The 26,208-nt window shown below is 44.3% G+C and overlaps 1 protein-coding gene across 1 annotated transcript in view; it reads left to right on the forward strand.

The window, feature by feature from the left end:
- LOC308308896 (inhibin alpha chain-like) overlaps positions 1-26,208 on the forward strand; it is a gene marked incomplete at both ends in the record, with an annotated part of 71,605 nt that overhangs the window by 35,412 nt on the left and 9,985 nt on the right. The window contains 7 exons of the mRNA XM_080754352.1: positions 2,761-2,878; positions 4,339-4,392; positions 9,845-9,942; positions 16,449-16,513; positions 16,671-16,742; positions 20,510-20,548; positions 23,494-23,588. Coding sequence (XP_080610478.1) covers positions 2,761-2,878; positions 4,339-4,392; positions 9,845-9,942; positions 16,449-16,513; positions 16,671-16,742; positions 20,510-20,548; positions 23,494-23,588 — 541 coding nt within the window. The remainder of the gene's footprint in view (positions 1-2,760; positions 2,879-4,338; positions 4,393-9,844; positions 9,943-16,448; positions 16,514-16,670; positions 16,743-20,509; positions 20,549-23,493; positions 23,589-26,208) is intronic.

Here is a 26,208-nt window from a genome sequence, read left to right on the forward strand (position 1 = left end):
TCTCGACCCGGCGAGCCTGCTTCTCTGTCACGGCTTGAAGGAGTCTTCCCTTTCTCTCTCACTTTACCTGCTCAGACCCCCCCCCCCCCCCCACACACACACACACACACACACACACACACACACGCATACCAAGGGATGGATCCAGAAAACGATGGGGTTGTTCCCCGCCTAGCCAATTTACACCTGAGTTTTCTGACAAAAGTGAAATTTGCATTCAAAACATACCAAAAATATGTAGCAATAACTAATGTGACACAGATGCTGTCCCGGATTCAAAGGTACAGTATAAGGTAGATAGATAGATAGATAGATAGATAGATAGATACCTTTATTATCCCAAGGGGGAAATTCAGTATAAGGTATAAGAGTCTAAATGGGCTGACGCTCGGTTATTAACGTGCGTCTCCGGAGCACCGGAACCGAGGTGTGATTTGTGTCCCTCCCTCTTACATCATTTCCTGCCAGGGTCATGGCTGTCGAAGGCCCTGCAGAGGAGAGCGCTGTCAAAGATATTTAATTAATGAAGATAGCTCATCCTCATTGGATCCACTAGAGTGCGACATGGTACACAAATCCTACAAATAGACTCCTAAGTGGGCGCCGGCTCTGACGGCAAATCTCGTGCACGTCCTGTTTACTGGTGCTATAGATCCCGCGAGAGTGTGTTGCTGGGACAGCTAAAGAGCAATAATAAAGTTGATTTTCTCAGTTGTTGTGTCGCTGAAAAAAGCCACTTTAGTATGACAATTTTGTTAATATTATGTGGCTTGTGATGATCTGGTCCTATATTTAGTTCAGTGACTATAGCTTCTGAACTATTATTTTGCTCTGTGTTCACGTTAGCTCTCCCATTGTAAATGAATAGACTCCAAACATGCTTCCGCCTCCTAAAAAGGTATCTACCTACGTCACACAGAAACGGGAAGTACAGGTCTTTTGCACCCTCTTGCTATCGCCCTCTTGGGCGCTGTTTCGAGTAGGAAGCAAGCGGCGGCGGCGGCGCTTTGCTCATGTCAAAGCAGGGTGTGTTTATGTGCTGCAGTGGGGGCCACTGGGAGAGGCAGACTTTCACACGGCGATGTGAGCTGGCGCTCTCTCTGGCCTCGCTTGATGCGAGACGTGATCGTGTATACTTGGAGGTCGCGGGTTCAATCCCCACCTAGCATGTCCATCAGTGTGCAAGACACTGTGTTGTCTTGGCATTGTATTGTATTGTTGTTCAGCTCTTTGACTTGCAAGCTTTGCACTAAAGGCGCTATATAAATACGATTTCTACCACTTTTTCTAGTCACATGTTCAAATACTGGATTCTGATTGGCTAAATTCCGGAGGTTATGGCAGAACAACCGCCGCAGTTGTGTGAGGACGAGATCAATGCGCCTCAGTGTACATCCGGGGACTTCAGGAGGTAGTCGGAACACCTTTCCCCCAACCAACATATGACGGTCGTAGCGGTCCTATGTTTACTAACGTGCGTACGACGTCGCCGATTTATTTGGATCCAATGCAATCCGCCAACTTTAAAGCCCCTTTTCTCTGAACCTATGCCTTTCTGGAAGCGAACAGCCTCTATTTACGGCCGGAACGGTCCTTCTAACTGACGTTAGCTTAGCTGTATGCTAGACATCTTTCTCTGCATGGAGTTGGCGTCATCTGGTGGTGAGTAGAAGATGTTGTTTGTGGAACTATTTGCTGTCGTCGCGGAAGTTTTATAGGCAATAATGATTGTAACTTAATATCCTTGCAAGTTACAACTATGTGTTTTCTTTCATGTATACGGAAAAAAGTGGTAGAAAAGCTATTTACCACTCGGGGTCGGACATTATGCTCTGATAATGTCCTGTGTGAGGGTGTTATCGGACTCGGCTTCGCCTCGTCCGATCACCCCCTCACACAGGACATTATCAGAGCATAATGTCCTCTCACTCGGGGTAAATTGCTTACTTCATTTGATGAGATTTGAACCGCTACCTGCTCTGAATAAGTGTTATTTAATGTTAACATGTTCTCTGTGTCACTGTGGCCTGTGATGTCATGCTGTAAGGTTGAGCCGACATCATAACACTGTTTAGCTTGTCCCGTGAGAGGGATCAAAGCCCTATGTAGTCTAGTAGGAAAGGGGGGTCCACGCGCATAGGGTGGATTTTTTTCTTAATCCTTTTATATATATTTTAAGATTCTGCCAGGTACCAAGCCGAAATATTGCCCCAAGGGGTTAATTTTTAATACCCATACCCTACCCATTCACTTACTATACAGGAAAAAAAGACCCCCCCCCAAAAAAACCTCTTTAAGTAGCATGTTATGGGTATAACTTGGGGCTTTTCATGATTCTGAATCCATCGCAAGCATTTGTTTTGCACGAAAAACATTCCTTGGGCTAAAAATGGCCCCATAAAACTATGGTTTTGTGGTGAAAAGTGATGAGTCGTCACTTTTCACAGTTTTGAGGGGTCCATTTTTACCCCAAGGAATGTTTTTCGTGCAAAAAAAATGCTTGCGATGGATTCAGAATCACGAAGAACCCCTAGTTAAACCCCTCACATGCTACTTAAAGAGGTTTTTTTGGGGGGGTCTTTTTTTTCCTGTATAGTAAGTGAATGGGTAGGTGCAAGAAATCATTAAAAATGAACCCCTTGGGACGATATTTCAGCTTGGCATCTGGCAGAATCTTAAAATATACCCTTTGAGGATTAAGAAAAAACAGGTGGCGAAAAAAAAATCACCCTAAGCGTGTGGACCCCCCTTTCCTACTAGACTAATGAGGGTTCGCCTGCGCCACCCCAAACCGAGCCAGCAGAGTATCGCTCTGTCATCACAGCCGTTTGCCATTGTTGTGTCCATAGCGGCGGGCCATGGGTCACAGAGCCAGGCGGCAAGGCGGTACATCACAGGTCCCATGTGACTGGAATGGACCGTTTAGTTCAAGCAACGCGCACTCACGGTTTAAATGATTTACCGCCCTTTTAATGTTTTAACACCAATATGTCTTAACCCATTAAGACCTGAGGCCGATTCTAAAAACGTTAGTGTAGATGCATTGAGTATTCTATGAGGTATTTTCCATGTTGCACAGTATGCACAGAATGATGAAGTGTGCCCTCTATTGTCGGCAGCATGCCCACAAGGGTTAGTTGTCATTATAATAGCCATTTATTACAGTTTACAGTTTAGGCATTTAGCAGACGCTTTTAATCCAAAGCAATTTACGAGCAGGTAATACACATCACTATAATAAGCATGATAATATGTCAGTACATTAACAACAATATAACAATGCATGGGAATATCAATCTAGAAAAAACAATAACATAGGTAGACCACGCACCTTATCAGTAAAAAACTTCTAAAACCTAAAAAAAATGCTATCTAGCTTCACGTATGGTCAATGAGGGAAGGGGAGTGTTACAGTAGTGTTATGGGTTTTGGTGGAGTCTGAAGAGGTGAGTCTTCAGTCCACGGCGGAAGCTAGGGAGTGAGTCTGTAGTTCTAAGTGTGACAGGGAGGGCAAATTGTATTAAAGGGGTGTCTCGTCTTCAGTGGCATTGTAACATGCCGTGACGATGGTTAATGATGGATTGTCACCCAGACATGTAGGACATTGTGCTGTTATTGATTCTGGAGCCTGGAGGCTCAGGCTGGTAGAATGCTGTACTCCTAAGGTCATTGATTTTGAGAGTTCTCAAAGGACTCGGCAGTACCTGACTGCTTGGTCACCGTTTAGTGGCTGTGTGTGTGTGTGTGCGCGTGCGTGTGCGTGTGTACGTGTGTGTGTGTGTGTGTGTGGGCGCGCCTGTGTTTGTGAGAGAATGAACTCTTTTTATTCTCTGAATATTTCTTTTATCTCCTTTTGCTATTTCCAGGCAGACTGCTTACTTCCTCCTCCGAGGGGCCTTGACACTAACCTTTCGTCATTCTTTTTCAGTCAATTACGCCACTCGCACAAACACACCCACCCACGCACACTCATGCACGCGCATGCGTGTGTGCGCTAAAGCGAGCAACCCGAGAACTAGAGAGAGAGAGAGAGAGAGAGAGAGAGCCTTTCTGGCTTTAGATAAGGCAGAATGGTTGTACAGTCATAGTAGTAGCCGTAAGGGCCCAATCCGGAGATTCCAGGCACGTAATGGGGCTTTACAGTAAAAGCATGGCAGTCTTTTTGGGAAGTAGTCTTGGCACGGGGCCAATGGGGAAGCGGAGGGGAAGCTTCTCCTTTATGAGTTTGCCTGTGGTTACTTTTTCTTCAGGCTGACTAATCCCACATGCATGCGTTGTGGATATGACTGTGCGTGTGTGCGTGTATGTGTGCTGTGTATGTGTGTGCGGTCAACACAGGCTGCATTTATTTATCACATCGCTGTTGTGTGCGGTGTCTGGCCCGACAGCAAGGTCAGTGGACAACATCTCAAAGGGGACATTTCTTTGGCTTTAGCGCTGTTTGTATAAGTGAGCGTGTGTTCTTCTGACACAGTGCCCTGTGGGCTTTCAGAACTCAGAACCTTGGGGTTTCCAGTGGATATGCATGGGAGGGTAGATCTGTCCTTAAGAGCAGTTAAGTGTTTTTCACTTTAACTAGGAACGATTTACTGTAACTTGTTATGTTCTGTTTTGTTCTGTTCTCTTCTGTTTTTTACTGTTCTGTTTTCCTCACCCCTCACTGTCTCTCTATCCAGGGGTGTCACAAGGGGGGGGGGAGTGGGACTGAGTTACTAGGGCCCAAGGTGGAGGGGCCTTAATTATTTAGCTATTGAAAAATAGCTGCCCTACAAGCTCATCGCGTGGCACAGAGTGCCGCGCCGCGAGCTTGTAGATCTGCTATTTTTGAAAAAGTTGTGAAAATGTGTGCAAATCTTTTGAATATTATGTATTTTTTTAAGTGAACATTTGTAACTCATATTCTGCTTCTGGGGGTCCCTGGAACTAAATATTTTGAGATGGGGGTCCGTGGCCAAATACATATCATTGTGGGGGTCCTTCACATGAAAAGGTTTGAGGTTTCAGAGGCCCAGAATTTGGTACGACACCCCTGTCTCTATCTCTCTATCTCTCCCTCATATTTTCCTCGGAATCACTATCTCTTCTCTCTCTCTCTCTCTCTCTCTCTCTCTCTCTCTCTCTCTCTCTCTCTCTCTCTCTCTCTCTCTCTGTCTCTCTCACTCACTCTCTCTCTGTGGCTCTCTTTCTTCTTGAAACGCGGACGCAGAGGGCAGAGCCTTTCAAGTCGTGATATCGGCCCGTTCCGAGTGCAGTGACTCAGCATGTTGTTGTCGTCACGACTCTCGATCCGTCCATATTCTGCCCATCTCGCTGTAATCAGCGGATGCCCTGCATCAAGCCTGGAGTCTGAGAGCAGGGCTTGGAGTGTCTGAGTCTGTGTGTGTGTGTGTGTGTGTGTGTGTGTGTGTGTGTGTGTGTGTGTGTGTGTGTGTGTGTGTGTGTGTGTGTGTGTGTGTGTGTGTGTTGTGGTTCATGTATTGTACTATCCTTGTGGGTGCCACCAACAATCGCCTGGTCTGTGATGTTATTTATGATCTCTGCCATAGATAATTGTGGGTTATCGTTGTTTTGGCTTGTCGGATGTGCTTTTTTTAATGTGTCTTCATGTTCAGTGCTGAACCACAAATAGTACAATGAAGGATAGTGATGTATTCAAAACTGAGAATGAAGAACGTTGTCATTTTGGAGCGGTGCTAACCGCTCCTACGCCTGGCTTTGTCTGTGTTTGTCCCGCATCTGTCTGGACTGTCATTGGTCAATTGGTGTCTGTTTGCGACCATCCGTGCTTTTGTTATTGTGCGTAGAACAGGGCTTGTTTTGACCAAGAACGCGATCTGGAGATAGATTCTGAGATGCATCTGTTTTCCTGAAATGCATTACATTGCTGTGAACGGCACATAGCATTTCCTGATGATTCTCCCCGTGGATTATGGGAATTTGAGTTTTTGTGTCAGTCCTGGGGGCTGCAAACCACATAGTGTTTACAATAGGAAACGTTATAACCCGACTTGCTGTAAGTCGAGTTCAGCATGTCAGTCAACTTATGGATTTGAAAACCAGACTTTAGTCAGGTTAGGCAGTAAATGTGTTAAGTGAGATTTACTGAGCGGTGCTCCTGTAAAGAGATAATAACCGCTCCTACATCTAGCTTTGTCAGTGTGTCCTGCATCTACATTAAATTAACTTCTGAAAAGGCTTCTAAGCCTACACCAGCCTACTAGTAAAACTGGTGGAACCGCGATCTTGCCACACGTGAATAATTGTGGTTGTAAACAATAACACAGACAATATAAATCCTTATTAGTCTAGTAGTGGGAAGAAGGGGTTATCATCATGGCCCCAAATAACGTTTAAATATCTTGCAATTGGCGACGAGTCTCTTACGAAATCGTCAAGAGTGCCTCTCAATACATATTGCCATCAGCAATAGTCAGTGGTGTGTTACTGTGTTCTAGAATTCCCCACACTCCCGCGCCCCCACCGTTGCGCTCAGGGTCACCGGGAAAACCGCGGTTGCGTCAGTTGCTGTTTTAGGCGGCTGACCCTTTAGGGGCATGCCGTAAGAAACATGCTAACATTACAATGAATAATGCTGGTGGACTCCCAATGGCCATTCCAAGTAGGTGCGTAGGAGAGACAGACCGAGAGAGACAGAGAGCTTAAGAAAAGACATAAAGGTCGCCAACTTTGCAGTAATTTTCCTCTCTTTCTTCTGTTCTATTGTCTGGAACTTGTTCTCTGCTGTTGTCATCTGCTGCTTGATGTTGGTAGTCATGGTTGCCAGTTCCCACCTGATATAGTGTGGGAGTTCTAATTGCTAGATTGCATAATGTATTCAGACTAGGGCTTAACTCTAAGATGTACAGGTCACTCTCTGGTCTGGAATGGGTATTTAATAACATTTAACAGTATCACGACATACACATCCATGAACAAGCGCCTTTCCCCTTGTGCTCAATAGGGATGGGACGATAAGCGATGTTAGCGTTTATCGTGATAAAAAACACTCACGATAATCGTATCGTGGAGATTAAATTTATCGTGATGTCGTCCTCCGTCATGCACATATCCAGTACCGCTTAAACCCTCTATAATTGGTAAAAGGTACTTATAATATACGTACTTGATACAGTCTGTTTTTTCACTATATCAAATGTCTTTGCCAAGAAATAGCCGATCTACAAGCTCACAGCGCGTCGCAACGCATATTTTTTGGCAAATGTTCCACCCCAGGATAATGGATTTTGATTATTGCGATAATATGGTAAATCGCGATTTCTTTTGTCACAATAATCGTGATATGAAGTTTTCATATCTCAAGTTATTGCCACCAAATAGGCCTACAGTATGTACAGCTCAGTAAGTATGTACAGTACAGCTCTAACCCTACAGTATGTACAGCTCTTCATTGTAGGCAAAGGCTTAATGAAACCAGCGTCCACCTGGAAGAAGCAGCGCAGCAGGTGTGCTAAGCCAGCCGTTTGGTCCTTGTGTCAAGGACATCAGTGTTTCTTTTAGTGAAACACTGCAACGATCGGCTATTTTATAAATATTTGCCTCTTTCTTACAGGCCTATTATTTGACAATTTGGACAGTGTTTGACCAGTTTGTTGATTACTTTTGATGCAGTGATGGTCTTGTTCTTTTCTTTCTTTTCTTTGGTATTAAAAAGGTCTTAACCACTTGGAGGTGTGTAGACGAGGGTTAGGGTTAGACCAGTCAGTGCAGCACTAAGACACATCATCATTATGGTGCAATTTTCTTACTTTTGCATAAGAGAGATGTGAGAGAATGACTCACCTGGCTAAGAAAGCACACACTCCTGAACACTTCATCTCCTTATTAGGGATGGGATGATATGACAATTTCATATCACGATTATTGTGACAAAAGAAATCGCAATTTACGATATTATCGCGATAATCAAAATCTATTATCCTGGGTCGGAACATTTGCCAAAAAATAGTGTAATAGTATGATTATAATTACATCTAACGATGCTTCTCCTCCATTCACGTTTGGTGAATGTAGCCTTGGCCAGGAACATTTGATGTCTTCAGGCGGTAACCATCGATCATCAGGTGTTTCGACCCGTGAACCGCTACACCCTCCTGATGGCCGGGTCGGCAGTGGTGGCCAAATCACTGCCCATCTCCTCCTCCTGGCCAAGGCTAAATTCCCCTCTCCTTTTCTATTTGTTTTTCCCAACAAGAGGCTCCTCTGGGCAAGACTACCTGGCTGCAGCCACTGCTCCCTCTGGGGAGGTATTGGGTGGGTTCCTCCTGAGGTCTTGAGGTGACACAGGTGCGTAGAGTTCTCCAGTACTGTGGGGTTATTCCTGCCTGGAGTTCTCCTTCGTCTCACCAACTCACCAACCAAGTTGTGCGCTGCACCTGTGACCCCTCTTCTCCACACTTGGTCCTGGCTTGATGTATTTTTTCCTTTTGTGTTCCTGCAGATGTTCTCGCAGTGACACTTTACTTCCAATTTGTCCCCAGCTGATGTTGTTTAGGTGAGGCTGTGATTAGTTAAGGGCTGTTACCGTTATGTTTGTATTGTTGAGTCTCACATACTCCCCCCCTCTCGGGAGACTCTGAGGATATCTGTATAAATGTCTGTACAATGTCAGTACATTATTTCCACGTCCGTTTTACCAATTATAGAGGGTTTAAATGTTACCGGATATGCAGCTCAGCAAACGAAAGGTAAATTGATCCCAGCGCATGACGGAGGACGATATCACGATAAATTTAATCTCCACAATATGATTATCGTGAGTGTTTTTTATCACGATAAATCACGTATCGTCCCATCCCTACTCCTTATAGCGTGTTGATGTGCAGTAAGATTCTGTGTTACAGTACATTCGGCTTGATTATGGGTTGCTTCATTTCATCAGGGTATGCTGTCTGTATTATGTTGGTTAATGGTGTTTGTTTTTAAATACTGTGGTGTACTTACATTTGCCTGTGTATTAGAGGCACAATGTTTGTGTGCGTGCTCGTGTGCCTGCCTGCCTGCCTGCCTGCCTGCCTGCGTGCATGAGAGAGAGAGGAAGGCTGTTTTTGTCCATTTTTCATAAGCCTTTTTGCCTGGTGGAAAGTGTGTCTGACGTTTCCTCAATGAGTGCCCCAAAATTGACCCGGACTTAAATGCTTCACCTCAAGGTTGCCTGCCAATGTTAAGTGCAGTTCTGCATTCTGGACACGCACAGAAACACTCACCAACCCCCTCAAATAGTATTACCACAAACATACACACGGAATGCATATCTCCACAGGGCTGGGTGGCCTACCTAGGGCTATATACGTTGTGAGTTGCAGCTGTCAGGACCTGAGGAACTGCAAAGTACCTCAACGTGTGATTCCAAATGGCGGCTCAATGGATGCTGTGTTCATGATATATGGTGTTTTTGCAAACAATAGGCCCTCCCACTTATTTTGGAAGCTAATTACAGATGGACAAGCACTATCAGAGGCATCTCTGTCCTGTAGATTCCACTTGGGATCCAAGTGGGGCGAAGATACGAGGCGACCGTTCGCGCCGCCCCTTTCGGATCGTTCACGCCGCACCCGTTCGCGCCGCGCTCAGTCGCGCGTCGTCTCATCTTTGCATTCACTTTGTATGTTATCGCACCGCTCGAACCATCCAGGTTTGAACCCAGCTTTAGCGTGCTGGCCCTGAGCTGGAGGTCAAAGGACCTCTCTTGTTTTTTTCCCCTCTGCCTCCTCTCTCTTTAACACCTGTTTCCAGTGAATTTCAGATCAAGCTAGCGGCGACTAAAGGCTGCTATTTTTATACTCTGCCACAAATTAGGCTGTTAAGACTGTTTATCTGTTTCCAGGGTGAGTGGCTGTGCAGCCAGCACTGCAGCGGCAGCAGCAGCAACAGCAGCAACAGGGCAGCAGCACAAGAAAGTGGACCAGAGGTTGATCTGTTCCCGTAACTTTGTTCCAAACAAAGCCAGATGTTTGAAATTCTCTAGAAGGAGGGGGCACTAGCTTGTTTGGTGCTCTCCTTTCCAGTGTGGAAAAATAGGCTAACGCGTCAGCCTGGTTTGTGTTCTGAAAACACGAGAGAAAAGTCCCTGTGTTTTTGTTTGTTTTTGTTTTTTTTATCTCGCAATGTTGGCTAATCACATTCCGGTTAAACACTCACGGCTGTTCACTTGCGTGTACTGTATGTGTGTGTGTGTCCGCAACTATGTGAGTGCTTCCAAGTTGATCTTCTGAGCCTGTCTGTGCTTCATAATTGCGTATTTACTATTTGTTCTGTGTGTGTGCATGTGTTTGTGTATGGTACCGTATAGGCACAGTCATAGACACACGTGTCAGATCGAATGACTGATTTATAGATACCTGCGCTGCTTATAGCTGAGATGCAAGTTCTCCTCTGCAGACGTCCTTGATGCTTCCATCCCCCTCCCGGGATCAAAAAGCTTTATCTTATTTTATCATTTAGCATGAATCCCCAACCCACCAGGGTTCAGTTAGGCACTTGTAAAGGAGCGCTTGTTTTCGGTGGAGATGAGCACACTAACACATACATCAACCTGGGGCTGTGGGCACGATGGCATGAGAGGTGTGCGATTGAATTGTCACTGTCAAGAGTTACCGCAGTACTCGATGCGTGGGCTGTTATCTGTGTCTCTTATTGGCAAAGGGTGCTAATGGCCCGTTAGCGCTCACATTTTGTCCACCGTCAATGGCTTAGCTTTACAGGAAATGATTTGACTTCTCTGTGGTGGTATGTATCCCTCCTACTTGTTATTTGTATCATCATTTGTCACGGGGGGCTTGGGGGGCGGGGGGGGGGGGGGGGCTTCTCAGAAATGAGGCATCTTTGTCTGACATTATACGCAGTGCGTTGTTAGCTGTAGGAGTTTGAGCGCTGACAAATACACACTCGCACACAATGAGAGATTGGGGTTTTCAATTAGGAAAGACGATCGGGGATGTACTCGGGGGAGGGGGGGGGGGGGGGGGTTGAGATCGGCTTAATCAATAACAAAGTCAACATGCTGCCACTCTGACTGTGATCTTGTCCTGTGAAGATGTCAGTCGTGGAAAAAGTACTCACGTTCTTTACTTAAGTAAAAGTATCAATACTGCAACGTAGATGTACTCTGTTACAAGTAAAAGTCTGGAATTCAAAATGTACTTGATTAAAAGTATGAAAGTTTTGGCATTAAAATGTACTGTAAAGTAACAAAAGTAAAAGTACAAAAAGTTTGAAAATAGCCGATCTACAAGCTCACAACGTGTCGCATCGCGGCACGTTGTGAGCTTGTAGATCGGCTATTTTCAAATAGCCATGGTCTAAAATAGGGCTAAAGTGGTTTGTGCATGTTTTATAATATTATAATTTATATCTGCAAAGTAACTAGTAACTAAAGTTTTCAAATAAATGTAGTGGAATAAAAGTACAATATTTGGATCCGAGATGTAGTGGTGGAGTAGAAGTAAAAGTATTGGAAATTGGAATCAGTCAAGTAAAGTACAAATAACTCAAAAGTGTACTTAAGTACAGTACTTGAGTAAATGTACGTAGTTACTTTACACAACTGATAACAATAAGTCAACATGCTCACTGTGATCTTGTCCTGTGAAGATGTGCCATTGTGACTCCTCTGACAACACTGCAGCGCGCGCGCGCACACACACACACACACACACACACACACACACACACACACACACACACACACACACACACACACACACACACACACACACACACACACACACACTATATATATCCACAAGTTTCCGCAGGAGTTTGCTGGAGACTATCAGGACCAAACTTCCGGGTTTAACAGCAGACATACAAGCTCACGTCGCGTCGCAGATGCAACCCGTTGTGAGCTTGTAAATCGGCGGCGGAACCTCGGTGAAGACGTTTGCGCAATGCACTATGGGGCGTAGGAAACTCGTGGATATATTTACATCACTTGTAGGGACATTACATAGACTTCCATTCATTTTTATGCAAGTCCTGTGGCCTTACCCTAACCTCTATCCCTATCCCTAAACCTAACCAACACCTAACCTTAACCCCAACCCTAAACCTAACCCTAACCCTAACCGTTGTGGGGACCTACTATTTTGTCCCCACACTGTCAGAGGTCCCCTGCAGGTGACTGTGTGAACATGCGTTTAGTCCCCATAAGTATAGCTAGACAAACTCACACACACACACACACACACACACACACACACACACACACACACACACACACACACACACACACACACACGCACACAGCCCCTTTCCTGGAACAGTACATGAGCAATACGATGGCTCAGGGTAAGGCTCCTGACAAGAAGTGAGGAGCAATCTCAGGTCAGCGCCCTGGGTGTTATGGGGGTGCTGGGGGGGCCTGGGGTTTGATCATCCGGCCTACATCCAAGCAGTCCGCTGGGAGGAGTTAAAGAGGAGTCACAGAGCAGCGGCGGCAGATGATTCATGGCTTTAATACTCCCCTGAAGCACTATTTTATCCGCGCTGTTTAAAGAGCAATTTGTGTCGTGTCAGGTTTGAGCCCGGGCCAGGGGTGTCGTCGCACCAAATTCTGGGCCCTGGGTACAAGGATTCACTGCTGCGGGCCCCCCGTGTGCTTAGACCAGGGGTTCCAAAACCTTTTTGTCCCAGGGCACCCCATGAATATTTTTTTTAATCCGAGGAACCCCTCCCTACATTATAGTTTTCACTCCCAGCACCTTATATTTATAGCATATCGTCGTTGTCGGGTGGAAACCTTGTATGACCAAAACCGTTCGTTTTGTATTTATCATCTATAAAATGTACTAAACTGTGAACAGCCGATCTACAAGCACACAACGCCTCGCGATGCGAGGCGTTGTGTGCTTGTAGATCGGCTGTTTTCACTAGTTTTGTGCGACAGTCTTGTATGATGAAGCAGGGCTTTGCTTTACCAAAAGACGTACACATTTGAAACTTGGAGATACGAGGTTTCTGCCCGACAGTGACGATATTTTAGTGTTTATGTTGCGAGGAAAACATTGAGATAATAGCCATTTTGGTTAGAACTGACTGAAAATAACCCCCCCCCCCCCCCCCCCCAGAAGCAGAATTTGATTTACAAATGTTCGCTTAAAGGAGCTATAGTCAACTTTTTCATTGTAGGGCCGACACTTTGTTTACATCCTAGTCTATAGACTAGAATGTAAACAAAGTGTCGGTCTGACAATGGCCAAAATGATTATTTTATTATTATTTTACGCTTTTTGTGGTCATTTTTGAATAGAAACACATATATGAAGCATATTTTTTTATAAAATATTTTCGAAACATTATTTTTATTTTAGCATCCGTTTTTCAAGAAAAAAGTTGACTATAGCTCCTTTAAAAAAATACATATAATCAAAGATTTTCACACATTTTCACGAGTTTTCAAAAATAGCAGATACGGTATACAAGTTTGCAGCACAGCACTCGGTGCCGCGCTGTGAGCTTGTATATCTGCTATTTTTCAATAGCTAAAGTTACTAGGGCCCCTCCACCTTGGGCCCTAGTATCTCAGTCTCACTCCCCCCCCCCCCCCCCCCCCCTTGTGACGCCCCTGGAGTAGGCCATGGTGAGGCAAGTGGAGGACGCGCGTGCATGCACCTGCGTGTGCGTGTGCATGCGCGCGATGACACACACAGTGTCACGCACGCTTTCGCAGATCGATTGCTTATTATGTGCACCTCCGCCTGTCACATGTACGTACGCTGTAGGCGTGTGATATCACATCCACCAGCCGGTGCTGTGAGATAAAAACCGCCATGTGACAGAGTGAGCAATGGCTGCCGTTAAATAATTACAACATCCTGTATGAGCTCTCAATTAATACAGTAGCCCCCCCCCCCTCCCCTCCAGGGGTGTAAAGTAACTAAGTATATTTACTTAAGTACTGTACTTAAGTACACTTTTGAGGTAATTGTACTTTACTTGAGTATTTCCAATTTCCAATACTTCTACTCCTCTACATCTTGGATTGCGATGCGACTCGTTGTGAGCTTGTAGATCGGCTATTTTCAACATTTAGTACTTTTGGTACTTTAAGTACATTTTGATGCCTGTTATTTTTTGGTAAATGTATGCCAAAAAAGCATAATGGATTTTGATTATCAAGATAATATCATAAATCGCGATTTCTTTTGTCACAATAATCATGATATGACATGTTCATATCGTCCCATCCCTACCATCCACTCATTCAGCCAGCCATCTCTCCGTCCATGTCTTCTCTCAAGGAGAAGTGCATGCTGGGTCTTTTCTGTGTCTGGGCATGAATAAGAATGAGATTAGTGTTTTCACACTAAAATTACAGCATGGTGAGAATAGTGTGTGCTTGCGTACTTCTTTTTTTTAATGGTAAAATCGGACATCTCACAGAAATACGAACTTGAAAAACAGAATGATTTTAGTCACAGTGCTGCAGATGTCATGGTGAGTGGTGACTATATGGTGTAGGGACATACTGGCCTCAAACTGCCGTGATTCCATTAGATTAGATAATATACTGTAATTTCACACATGGGTAACGAGGCTTCACGCTTGGACATTGCAGGGCTATACCACAGATGCTGCTATAGAGCAGCAGGGACGTGCAGAGAATGTAAGAGGGGCAGGGACTGAAATTTCTAAAAGGGCCTTTTGGTGAAAATATCGATGCTTGATTTCTACACAGAGAGGGCACTTCTTTCAACATGAGACGCTGCATTCAAGTTCAGGAGAGTTTGGACAAGGCAATTCTTTTGAATGCTGCCTTCAGGTGTGGCATGGAAAGAGGGCATTTGCATTTCTTTCACCATAGTAAAAACTGCATTCATGGTCTGGAGAGCAGCGGCGTGGCCACGGGTGGGCCTGACTAGGCCTAGGCCCACCCATTTCATTGTTGTGCCCACCCTAAAATAACGAAAACATTCGCGGAGCCCACCCACATTGTGCCAGGCCTAGCCAGTTGGTAAATCCTGGCTACGCCACTGCTGGAGAGGGCACTTTTTACAGACGGATAAAAGGGCAGGGGCTCAAGCCCCCTTTGATGTGTGCACGTGCCTGTAGAGCAGTGGCTCTCAACCAACATGTCGCACAGTGAAGATAGGAAACAGGGAGAGAGAGAGACACGCAGCAAATGTTGTCGGGATTCGAACCAGCATGTTAACTCTTTTAGTGCCCAAACCGAAGAATTTTGGTTCTTTTTTTTCAATCCAATACAATATTTTTTTTGCTATTTTACTTACCCTGAGCTGCTAGTAGAGACGTGGGTGGTCCTGACTCATCCATCGCTTTCCAATGAGCCATTCTACATGTTGCGACGATTTATTCCATTGAAAATGGTTTAGAATAAAGTTTAGAGCCCCCCCAAAAAAACTCTATTTTTGCACGACGTATCCGAGGTACCAAAACCGAACAATTCCGGTTTCTTTAATAAAATGAATTAAATAATCGGAGGCCTCGACGAAGCCCCCGTCTAAATTTTGATTCCACCCCGAAAACCGCGAGCTCTTTCCACCGGCCCGTAATCGGGTAACGCCGCCGCATCGCGCCGCCTAATCCAATACATTGTCACATCTTTAGAGACCTTTTTCTCTGAACTGTGTTCCTAGGGCAGCGGAAACGTTTTTTTTGTGGCTAAATAGCCTCAAATCAGGCTTCAAAAAAAAAAAAAAGCCGATAGCTAACTGTTAGCTCACTTCCTCCGGTTCACGTTCATAACACTGTTTGCAGTGAAAACCCAAGGCACTTCTGCCTGGGTACCCGGATGTTATAGTGAAGCCCTATGGGGAAATGTCTGGCACTCTAGCGGCCTCCCACTATATTCACAGAAAAGCATCTTAGCGACGGGGGCGCTTGCTTTAGCAGATTGTTTAGTGCAGCGATGGCTGAGGGGACAAAACTCCTGTTAAACCGTACCTTGTGCCACGTCAAGGTTCTGTATCTACGCCCCGATGGCAAGAGGTCAAAGTAGTGATGCAGAGTATGATCATTGTCATTTGTTATTGAGAGTGCTAAGCGTGTGATGGCCAAGCAAGTGTGGGTGTAGCTTTGGGAGTTTGGGAAGCCCTGCTATAGAGTGTAGACATGGATGGATTCAGTGTCTTATGAATACAATACAGCCTGTTTGAAGTGACATCGCTACTGATCCTTGGAACTGCATGGCCTAGATTTGTTACGCAAGGAGCAAGTATTACAAAATCTACAGTGACTCTGCAAAAACAGAAGGTGGGAACTGGGAAATACATAAAAGTTATATAAACCTGCCATCGTCAACGTGATCGTCTAATGTTGGCCTCCCCTCCCCTCCTCCCCTCTCCTTCTCCCACTCTCTCTCTCTCTCTCTCTCTCTCTCTCTTCACCCTCTGTGTCTCTGCTCTCCATCTTTCCCTAACTCACTCTCGCTAACTCACTCTCGCTCCCTCTCTGTCTCTCCCTCCCTGCAGGAAAGATGACATCAGCGTCACCCATGGCAGCCAGGGCTCTGCCGTGCCATTCATGACAGCCAGCGGTGTGTGTGTGTGTGTGTGTGTGTGTGTGTGTGTGTGTGTGTGTGTGTGTGTGTGTGTGTGTGTGTGTGTGTGTGTGTGTGTGTGTGTGTGTGTGTGTGTGTGTGTGTGTGTGTGTGGGCGTCTCTGTGTCTGCCCGCGTGTCACTTCCTGGGACAGAATGGAGCAGGAAGAGCGTGGACGGCACTGCCTCACCTCCACAAGGAATCCTTTTATCCACGCCGTTGGCTGGTAAAAAAACATGTATGTCCAAAAACTGCAGATGACAAAAACAGCATACTGTTACAGGTGAAAGTCCGTCATTCAAAATGTACTTGAGGAAAAGTACAAAGTATTGGAATCAAAATATACTCAAAGTAGCAAAAGTAAAAGTGCAGAATGTCCCGTTTCAAGTTCAACATGTATTACACAATCTTTTGAAAATAGCAGATCCACAAGCTCACAAAGCGTCACATTGTACCTTAAAATTTTACTTAATTTAGGGGGGCAGACCTCTATTCAGAAACACCCCTACTTTAGAAACACCCCTATTCAGAAATACCCCCACTGAGGTTAGGAACTTAGGGTTAGGGTTTAGGTTAGGTTTAGGGGACACCTCCATTTAGAATATTGGAAGTCAATCTTCTGAATAGCAATGTTTCTGATTAGAGATGTAATTGGTAAATGGTAAATGGTGCATTTATATAGCACTTTTATCCAAGGCGCTTTACATAGATTGTGCATTACATCCACCCATTCACGCACACATTCATACACCGGTGGAAGAGGAAACCATGCAAGGCACCAACCTACTCACCGGGAGCAATTAGGGGTTCAGAGTCTTGCTCAAGGACTCTTCGACATTAACTGAGGGGGAGCCCGGATTCGAACTGGGAACCCTTCGTGCTCTAATAACGGTTTCTCTACCCCTGAGCTATGCCGCCCCCTAATTAGTGTGGTTGCTCTAGGAAACACACTATTGTATTCGGTTCGAGAATTCCTTCACAGCAAAGTGAACCTGTGTTTTGTAAACTTTCTGAGTGATGTTATCCAGGGTTGGGCGGCTGCACGACAGAAAAGTGAATTTTGGTCATGCTTCACTTGACATCACAATATCTAATATAAATCGTAAGACTGAATTCACTTCCCAGAGGATTCCTCGTGACTCGCGTCACGGCAACCACACTTGCAATCAGTGTTGATTTCATTGACTAAAACTATGACGAAAAATGTTTGTCGACTGTGTTTTTTTCACTGACGAAAACTAAATAAAAACTAAGCTGTGATGACTAAAACTAAGACTAAATATATTGACAATTTCGTCAACAAAATAAAAACTAGACTAAAACATTAGGGAGGGACTAGTGGAGAAGAGAGTCATTTTAAGTTTGGTTGCTGAAATTAGACTAAACTAATACTTTTCAGGTGACTAAATTATGACTAAAACTAAATATATAATTGAAATATGGAGATACTACTGTAGTATCTACTATGGAGATACTACAGTAGGTTTCTGCCCAACAGCGACACAGAGTGTAAAAGAAAGAGAGAGAGAGACACATGTGTGCCATGCTTATTCCTTCATGCTGGTCTGTCTGTTGTTACCACAGGTTGTTGGCTGTTATTTGTGTCTTCAACCTACAGACATGAACAGAGTAATGACCAAGACTTATCATGGGGATAGTGAGCCAACCTCCAGATGCTGCACTGCCCCCTTGTGTCTACAAGCGGATTCACCAGAGTCAAACGGAAGTGCACTCAGGAAGCTTGGAGACGATGACGATGTGAAAATGGTATTACATCATGAGCATCTGAGAGACGTCGCCGTGGTCTGCGTCGTCCTGTGAGTTTGCCTGTGACGTCGTTAGAGCGTCAGCGTCATCGTCGAAAAACAGTTGTTCATGTTTACAGTGCATCTCAACGCTACAGACACTCCACCCAGTGTGTGTTACCCAGCGACACACACACACACACGCACGCACGCACGCACGCACACACACACACACACACACACACCTGTAAGAGCCAAAGGCGCAGACAATGCTGCATTTAGCCTGGTTACCATGACAACCTCTCGGTTACATAAGTGTCCGGCCCGGTTCCCACAAGTGGCGTCGTACAGAGGGCTTTGTGTTCTGACACTGGACACCACACACACGCACGCACGCACGCACGCACGCACGCACGCACGCACACACACACACACACACACACAGTCAAAGTCCTTTCCAAGGCACATTCCACTAGCCAAAATCTGCAAAGCCATAAGATGTCAGGTGGGGCAGGCAGGTGTTGTTGTGCGTGCGTGCATGAGAGATTACGTGAGGCCTGAGGGGTGTGACACTGCTTCCGAATAACACACGCACAGACACGCACGCACGCACGCACGCACGCACGCACGCACGCACGCACGCACGCACGCACGCACGCACGCACACACACACACACACACACACACACACACACACACACACACACACACACACACACACACACACACGCACACACACACAGTTGTTATGTGCTCAAAGGGATGGTCAGTGTAATAGATAAGCACAGCGCATGATAGTGATAAGAGTTGTTCATATAAAAATGGACCCAAATGGACCTGTGTACAGTCTGAGAGTTAAATGAACACCACTTGAACCCCCAGTATCCATATTCCGGGGGTGAACAGTAGCCAGATATAGCAGATCTAAAAGCTCACAACGCGTCGCGTAAAGCGGTCCAAGTGCAGATTGCAACTCGGTTTTCAGTTTACTAAGTCTAGGGCAGGGTTTCTTCAACGTTTTCAGGCCAAGGACCCCTTAGCTCTGAGAGAGATGAAGCAGGGACCCCCACTACATATCATATAAAATTGTGGTGCAGATGTACATGGATTATTTCTTAAACAGTTTAGACTTGACAGCACTATCATCTGTGTAGGTTGGATTAATGTGTATTTTCATATTTTTAACCACTTGAACTGTCAATACCTACTAGTCTGCTCTTATTTTCCCTCTACACCAAACCTCTGTGCCAAAAAATAGCTGATCTACAAGCTCACAACGCCTCGCAATCTGCTATGTTTTGCCTCTTTTATTATTTGACAATTTGGCCATGTTTCACCTGTTTTTATATACAGTACAGTACAGTATGGTAACAGTTTGTTAATTACTTTTGATGCAGTAATGGTTCTTTTTTGAGGTACTACATTTTTTTTTTAATTTTAATATTGTCACTTCACTCTCATTACTAAAAGATTTTGGCGGGACCCCCACCCAAAACAGTAATTTGATGTTTGCCCGGGACCCAAATAGTGAAAACAGCAAATCTACAAGCTCACAACACGTTGCTTTGCGCCATGTTGTGAGCTTGTAGATTGGCTATTTTCACTACTTCTTAAACATTTGTTTTCTAATTTATGATTAGATTTTTCTTCAAGAAGTTATTGAAAAAAAAAATCATTGAATTCATGAAATGTTTTTCTTTTTTGGGAATGTTTTTTGGAAATGTTTTGAAATTATAACAATTAAATACAAAATGTAGGAAACCAAAAAATAAAGGGACCCACAAAAATGTGTCTGCGACCCACAAATGGGTCCCGACCCAGTGCTTGGGAACCACTGGTGTAGAGGGTTTAAGTGCTTAACAGTGAAGGTTTTAGTGTGGTTTACTAGGCATGGGTGTGTCCCTGTCACATGGACAGTAGTGTGTCAGGTGTCCAATGCTACCTGCAGGACAGGTACAGTCAGGTCTGCACAATACAGTCAGTTGTTGTGTTGCTGTTGATAGCTTTTAGTGCAGGGATGGGACGTTTAAGATGTTTATTGTTTTGAAGGCTGAACGGGGCAGTTCAGGTGGTTACCACGGACGTGCACGCAAAGGCGTGTAACGCCATTGTATGCATACTGTACAGTACGTACAGTGTAATCGAATATGCGTCAAACACACACTCTCACGTGCAGCACACTCGCGGAGGCTGGTAGCTTCTGAGCTCTGTTGTCATGTGACAGTTGTTCTGTGTGTTTTTCCCCCAGGACCTAGAGATCATTTGAACTGTGAGGGTCAGAACCTTGGTAAGTAGTGACATATTTGTTGTTCCGTCGGGGCTCAAACACTTTTGATTGAAGTTTTATGCTGGCACTTGATAATGGTATATTTTAGCATCAATTGGTACATACACTGTATGTATTTAGCAATAGGTATTACCAAACCATGTCATGTAATGTTAATGTCTCGCTTTTAACCACTTTCAATCTGGCAGCACCCTGTTTTGGGCATGTCATTATGGAGCGAAGAATCTTGAGTTTTTCAGAGAAGTCTACATTTAAAAAAATACAAGCTCTCAGCGCATTGCGCCGTGAGCTTGTACATATGGGTTGCTGTTCGTCGTTTGACGAATTCAATACAGTGCTTAAGTGGTTAAGGGAAAGCTTCTTTCCTGCTGAGGTGATGAATGTGAATATCTTGTGTCAGGTTCGAGAGCTATACCACGGCAACCACCATTCAAATAAAGCAGCGTTGAGACCTTGTAGATCGTCTGTTTTCGCATTTAAAATGCACTTGCGATTTAGTCAATTATAAAAAGATCTATTCGAATTGGTTTTGTTTCAAGTCATTGAAATTATATACATAAGAATACACAAGACATACTGTAATAATCGCTGGGACAAATCAATAGTTGCAGCCCTAGATGACAGTTATGTGTCCTCGGTCTCAGCCAGTCTCACCGCTGTGGTCCGACAACGAACGTCTTCCCCAGAAGCTGGTTTCATGTGGTGGTTTAGATGTGTGTTCCCATTGTCTAGCACCATTTGAAATCAGTGTTCTTGGGGAGAGGAGAAGCGGCTCTGACAAGAGAACGACAGAGTAAAGTGGCACTAGTACAGTTAGGAACGCCTCCTTCGTCACTCTCCTCCCGCTTCCGCCCGCGTGCCTCTTCTTCCCCTCTAAAGGATGACTGATTTCTTCTGGTGCTTAGAGTCTGTACGGCCTTCTAGCACCATTTGAAATCGGTTATAAAACTGGGGATCAAAGCATCAGTGTCTTCTCAGCCGGGCTCCAGCAGAGCGGGAGGAAGCCGTGGTGTCAGACTGAATCACATCACATTTTCTGGGACGCTGGATGGAACGGTTGCTTCATAACGGCTCACATTTATGAATGATTGATATTACATCTCTTCTCTCTGACTTTATGCACACTCTGGACTCGGTTTGCATTTACAGTAGTCTAGATGGACAGGGGGGTCCGCACGCATAGGGTGGATCTTTTTTCGCCATCTGTTTTATCTTAATCCTTGAAGGGTATATTTTAAGATTCTGCCAGGTACAAAGCTGAAATATGTTCTCATGGGGTTCATTTTTAATGATTTCTTGCACTTACAGGAAAAAAGACCCCCCCCCAAAAAAACCTTCTTTAAGTAGCATGTGAGGTGTCTAACTAGGGTTTTTTCATGATTCTGAATCCATTGCAAGCATTTGTTTTTGCACAAAAGAAATTTGGGGGGTCTTTTTTCCTGTATAGTAAGTGAATGGGTAGGTGCAAGAAATCATTAAAAATGAACCCCATGAGAACATATTTCAGATTGGTACCTGGCAGAATCTTAAAATATACCCTTCAAGGATTAAGAAAAAACAGATGGCGAAAATAAATCCACCCTATGCGCGAAAATTGAAAAGTGAAAATTGGAAACTGGTCTGAATGAATGAATGAATGAATGAATGAATGAATATAAGGGATATGTTCTTTGGTGACTTCTTTTGCTGACCTGTATCCCTCCCTCCCTTTGGCTCTGGTCTGTGTTTGCTGATCAGACTAGATGGATGTCATTGTGTTGCTCCTCTTCCGAGTGTGCGGGTTTCACGTGGACTAGACTAAAATGTAAACTATTAACATTTGGGGGAGTACCGTAAGCGTCCTTAACATTGACTCTGTTTTGATTGATTGATTGAAGACTTTATTAGAAGTTTGCATAGGAAAAGTTACAGTTTCATGACAGTACAGTTCACTGGTACAAGGTCAACTAAAAGGAGATCTTGGTAAGCTTTTCGGCTTATTTACACAGGAAACCTTTAAGTATCTCATATAACATTGAATGACAGATGGATCGAACACAGTACTATGCAGTAGATATCGTCAGAAAAACAACAACAACAAAAGAAACAGTGCAAAACGAAATATACAGTAGATATTTACAATCGAAGGGTCTGGGGGAGGGTAAGGCTGGGCTAGGTTTATTTTGACCAGTTACGAGCGGCTGCCGCCTGTAAGTGGTTTTTCAGGGCGATTTTAAAGGATGTTTTACAGGATTTACACTCCTTTAAGGCCTTTGGTAAGGCGTTCCACATTTTGCTGGTGTAGCAGGAGAACGAGTTTGACCCTTTGTTTGAGCTAACTCTAGGTTGAACGTGATCTGTGGCGCTGCCTCTGGTGTTGTAATTGTGGACATCCTTAACGTTTTTTAAGTATTTTGTCTGGTACATGGGTATCTTAGTGGTGTAGTGTAGTGTATCTTGCACACCAGGCCCATTGCAAGATGCTGTACTCTGTCATCTACTCTGAGCCACCCACGCTTAACTGGTGAGTAGCGGTGAGGTGAATAGTTTGTTTTGTTTTGGGCTGTTAGGAGCCTTGTTTTTAGGGCTTTTGGGGCGCACAATACCATACGTGGACATATGTGGACATACGTGGACTAGTCACTGTGCCCAGTGAGTATTCCAAGAACTCGCTGGCATGCCAACGCTATGGCTCTTCTGCGTTCCACCTCCTCACTGACTCTCACATGAATAATGGACTCCAAGAGAACCAGTGCTATAAGCGGGGTCTGTCTGTCTGTGTACTGTATCTGTCTGTGTGTCCAGAGATATTTGCCAAACCGCTGCATGGTTTTGGACATTAGCTGACGTCACAGGCTGGCCACAGCTGAGATCCACATGATTGGAGCCGCGCTGTTCCCATGTGAACCACCAGAGATCCATTCCACATGAATCGATTTTTAATTTGGACGTTTCCTTTTGTGTAGCCTCTCCGTCACCATCGGTCTGTACACAGCAGAACCCAGACGAGACGAGACGAAACGCTGAGGCCGATGGCATCAGCAAGAGAAATGAACAGCCTGTGAGGAATTCCGAGCTCCTGAATGTTCTGTGTCCATTAGCAAGCAGGCTGAATGAAAACAGAAGTGGAAAAACACAATGTTCCGAATAACAGATTTGTGGTGACAGATCTTTGGCTGCTCTGTGTCCTTGTGTGACGCGTTTTACCAAGTCATTCTCTGGCGGTGGTGGAAAGTAACTAAGTATATTTACTTAAGTAATGTACTTAAGTACAATTTTGAGGTATTTGCACTTTACTTGAGTATTGCCAATTTCCAATACTTTTACTTCTACTCAGATCCAAATATTGTACTTTTACTCCACTACATTTATTTGAAAACTTTAGTTACTAGTTACTTTGCAGGTATAATTATAATTTTATAAAACATACATTAATCACTTTATCCCTATTCTATACCTTGACTATTTGAAAATAGACGATCTACAAGCTCACAACGTGTCGCACCGCGGCTGAGGCCCTTTAATATCCAATTCAACTTGTTGAGTTGAAGCTGAGGTTCCATTCAGTCCCACAGATAAATATTGTGCAAATAGCTGATCTAGCTTGTACCGGTAGATCGTCAAAGCCGATAGAGGCAAAGCCGATACCGATCAAAGCCGATAGAGGCATTATCGGCCGATCGCGATCACTCACCGATCAATCGGCACATCTCTAAATATTTCCAATTTTCTATACTTTTACTTATACTCGACTACATTTCAGAGACACATTTTGTGGTGCTAACTCAGATCTTGAAGAAAAAGGCAGAAACATGGAAAGATGATTGGGAAAGAAAAGCCAGGGGGCTGAATAATCTCAAGCTCTCAAAATAACCACAGCAATGGGACTAGACAGATAACAAAATGTTCGGCTATTTCTTATGATGTCATGATCTACTTTTAGTACATGTGTTCCTGTGCAAAATAACAGACCCATTATTTCCTCCTTTTATCTATGATTGTGTAACTTACTATGGTTTCACAGATGACACGCCAGAGCTATAATTATCTGGTCCACAGTGTGCCCATGATCATCATATGACAGCCTCCTCCTCCCAAGGGGCAGCAGTTCAGTCCTCTCCAGCGCGTTTGTTGTGTCAATTGCGATCACATTTATAAATGCTGCTGTTAGTGCGTGAACTGTGGCTTTTTATTTATTCCCTTTTTTTTTTTTTTACTTCTTGAGCGCTCCTACGTCTGACTTTGTGTGTATGTCCGTATGAGTGTCCGTATGAGTACGAGACTAACGTCATAGAAAGTCACACATCACCATAGCTCGGGGGTCGGCAACCCAAAATGTTGAAAGAGCCATATTGGACCAAAAAAAAACCCAAACAAATCTGTCTGGAGCCGCAAAAAATTATAAAAGCCTTATATTTCGTCGTTGTCGGGTGGAAACCTTGTATGTCCAAAACTTTGTTTTGTATTTATCATTTAAAAAATGAACTAAACTAGTGAAAACAGCAGATCTACAAGCACACAACCGCGAGGCGTTGTGTGCTTGTAGATCTGCTGTTTTCACTACTTTTGGGCGTCAGTCTTGTATGATGAAGCAGGGCTTTACCTTGCGAAAAAAACAAACATACAAACTTGAAACTTGGAGATACAAGGTTTCTGCCCGACAGTGACCATAAAAAAATTGCTAAAACAAATACATTTTTCCCCCATCTTTTTCCATTTCATACATTTTTGAAAAAGCTCCAGGGAGCCCCTAGGGTGGCGCTAAAGAGCCGCATGCGGCTCTAGAGCCGTGGGTTGCTGACCCCTGCCATAGCTCATACATGGGCAACTGGCGGCCCGTGGGCCACATGCGGCTCCCACCTTCACTTAATGCGGCCCGCAGGTTAATACCGGAATACTGATATATTATTGATTTCAGCTGTTATAATTCCAAACATGACCTGCTTTAATTCCGTCAGTCTATACTAGTAGCTTAATGACTAGTATAGTAGTATTAAAATGTCTTCTTATATGTCCAACGTATTTGTATTTAGGTTCCATTTCAGGATTCCAATTAAAGAATAAAACAAATAATTCAGGATTCCAATTCAAAATAAGTAAAAATAGAATAAAATCTGCTATTTTTGCTTTTTGTATGATATTCTAGAATGACAAAGTAAGTAGGACGTAGCAATATGCAATGTGGCCCTCTGGAGTGAAGGTGGAAATATAGTGGCCCTCACCATCATCGAAATTGCCCACCCCTGCCATAGCTGATGTCATGGACAGAACGGCCCATACGGCCTCACAGCTGCGATTTTTTTAGCTTGTACAGATTTATATTCAGCAGTGATGGAAAATTTACTTTTTTATTAGGGGTGTGCAATATAATCGATATGGCAATACATCGCGATAGTTTATTTGCCAATACTGTATCGATACTTCAGGCCGTAGTATCGCGATACTACTGCCTGAAATGATGCCGCTGTAGTAGCTACTTCCCCTTCCCACGGTTCAGTGAGTGAGGTCTCTCGAGAAAATGGCTGCGAACGACGAAAACAACAACATTAGAGCAGCGCCTTCAGCTTTTAAAGCTGATATATCGCAATAGTATCGTATCAAAAAGATTCGCAATATATCGTGATACTATTGCATCGTGACCCAAGTATTGTGATATGTATTGCATCGCGAGATTCTTGCCA

This window comes from Nannobrachium achirus (genome assembly GCF_963921795.1).
Source record: "Nannobrachium achirus genome assembly, chromosome: 23".
Classification (NCBI taxonomy): Eukaryota; Metazoa; Chordata; class Actinopteri; order Myctophiformes; family Myctophidae; genus Nannobrachium; species Nannobrachium achirus.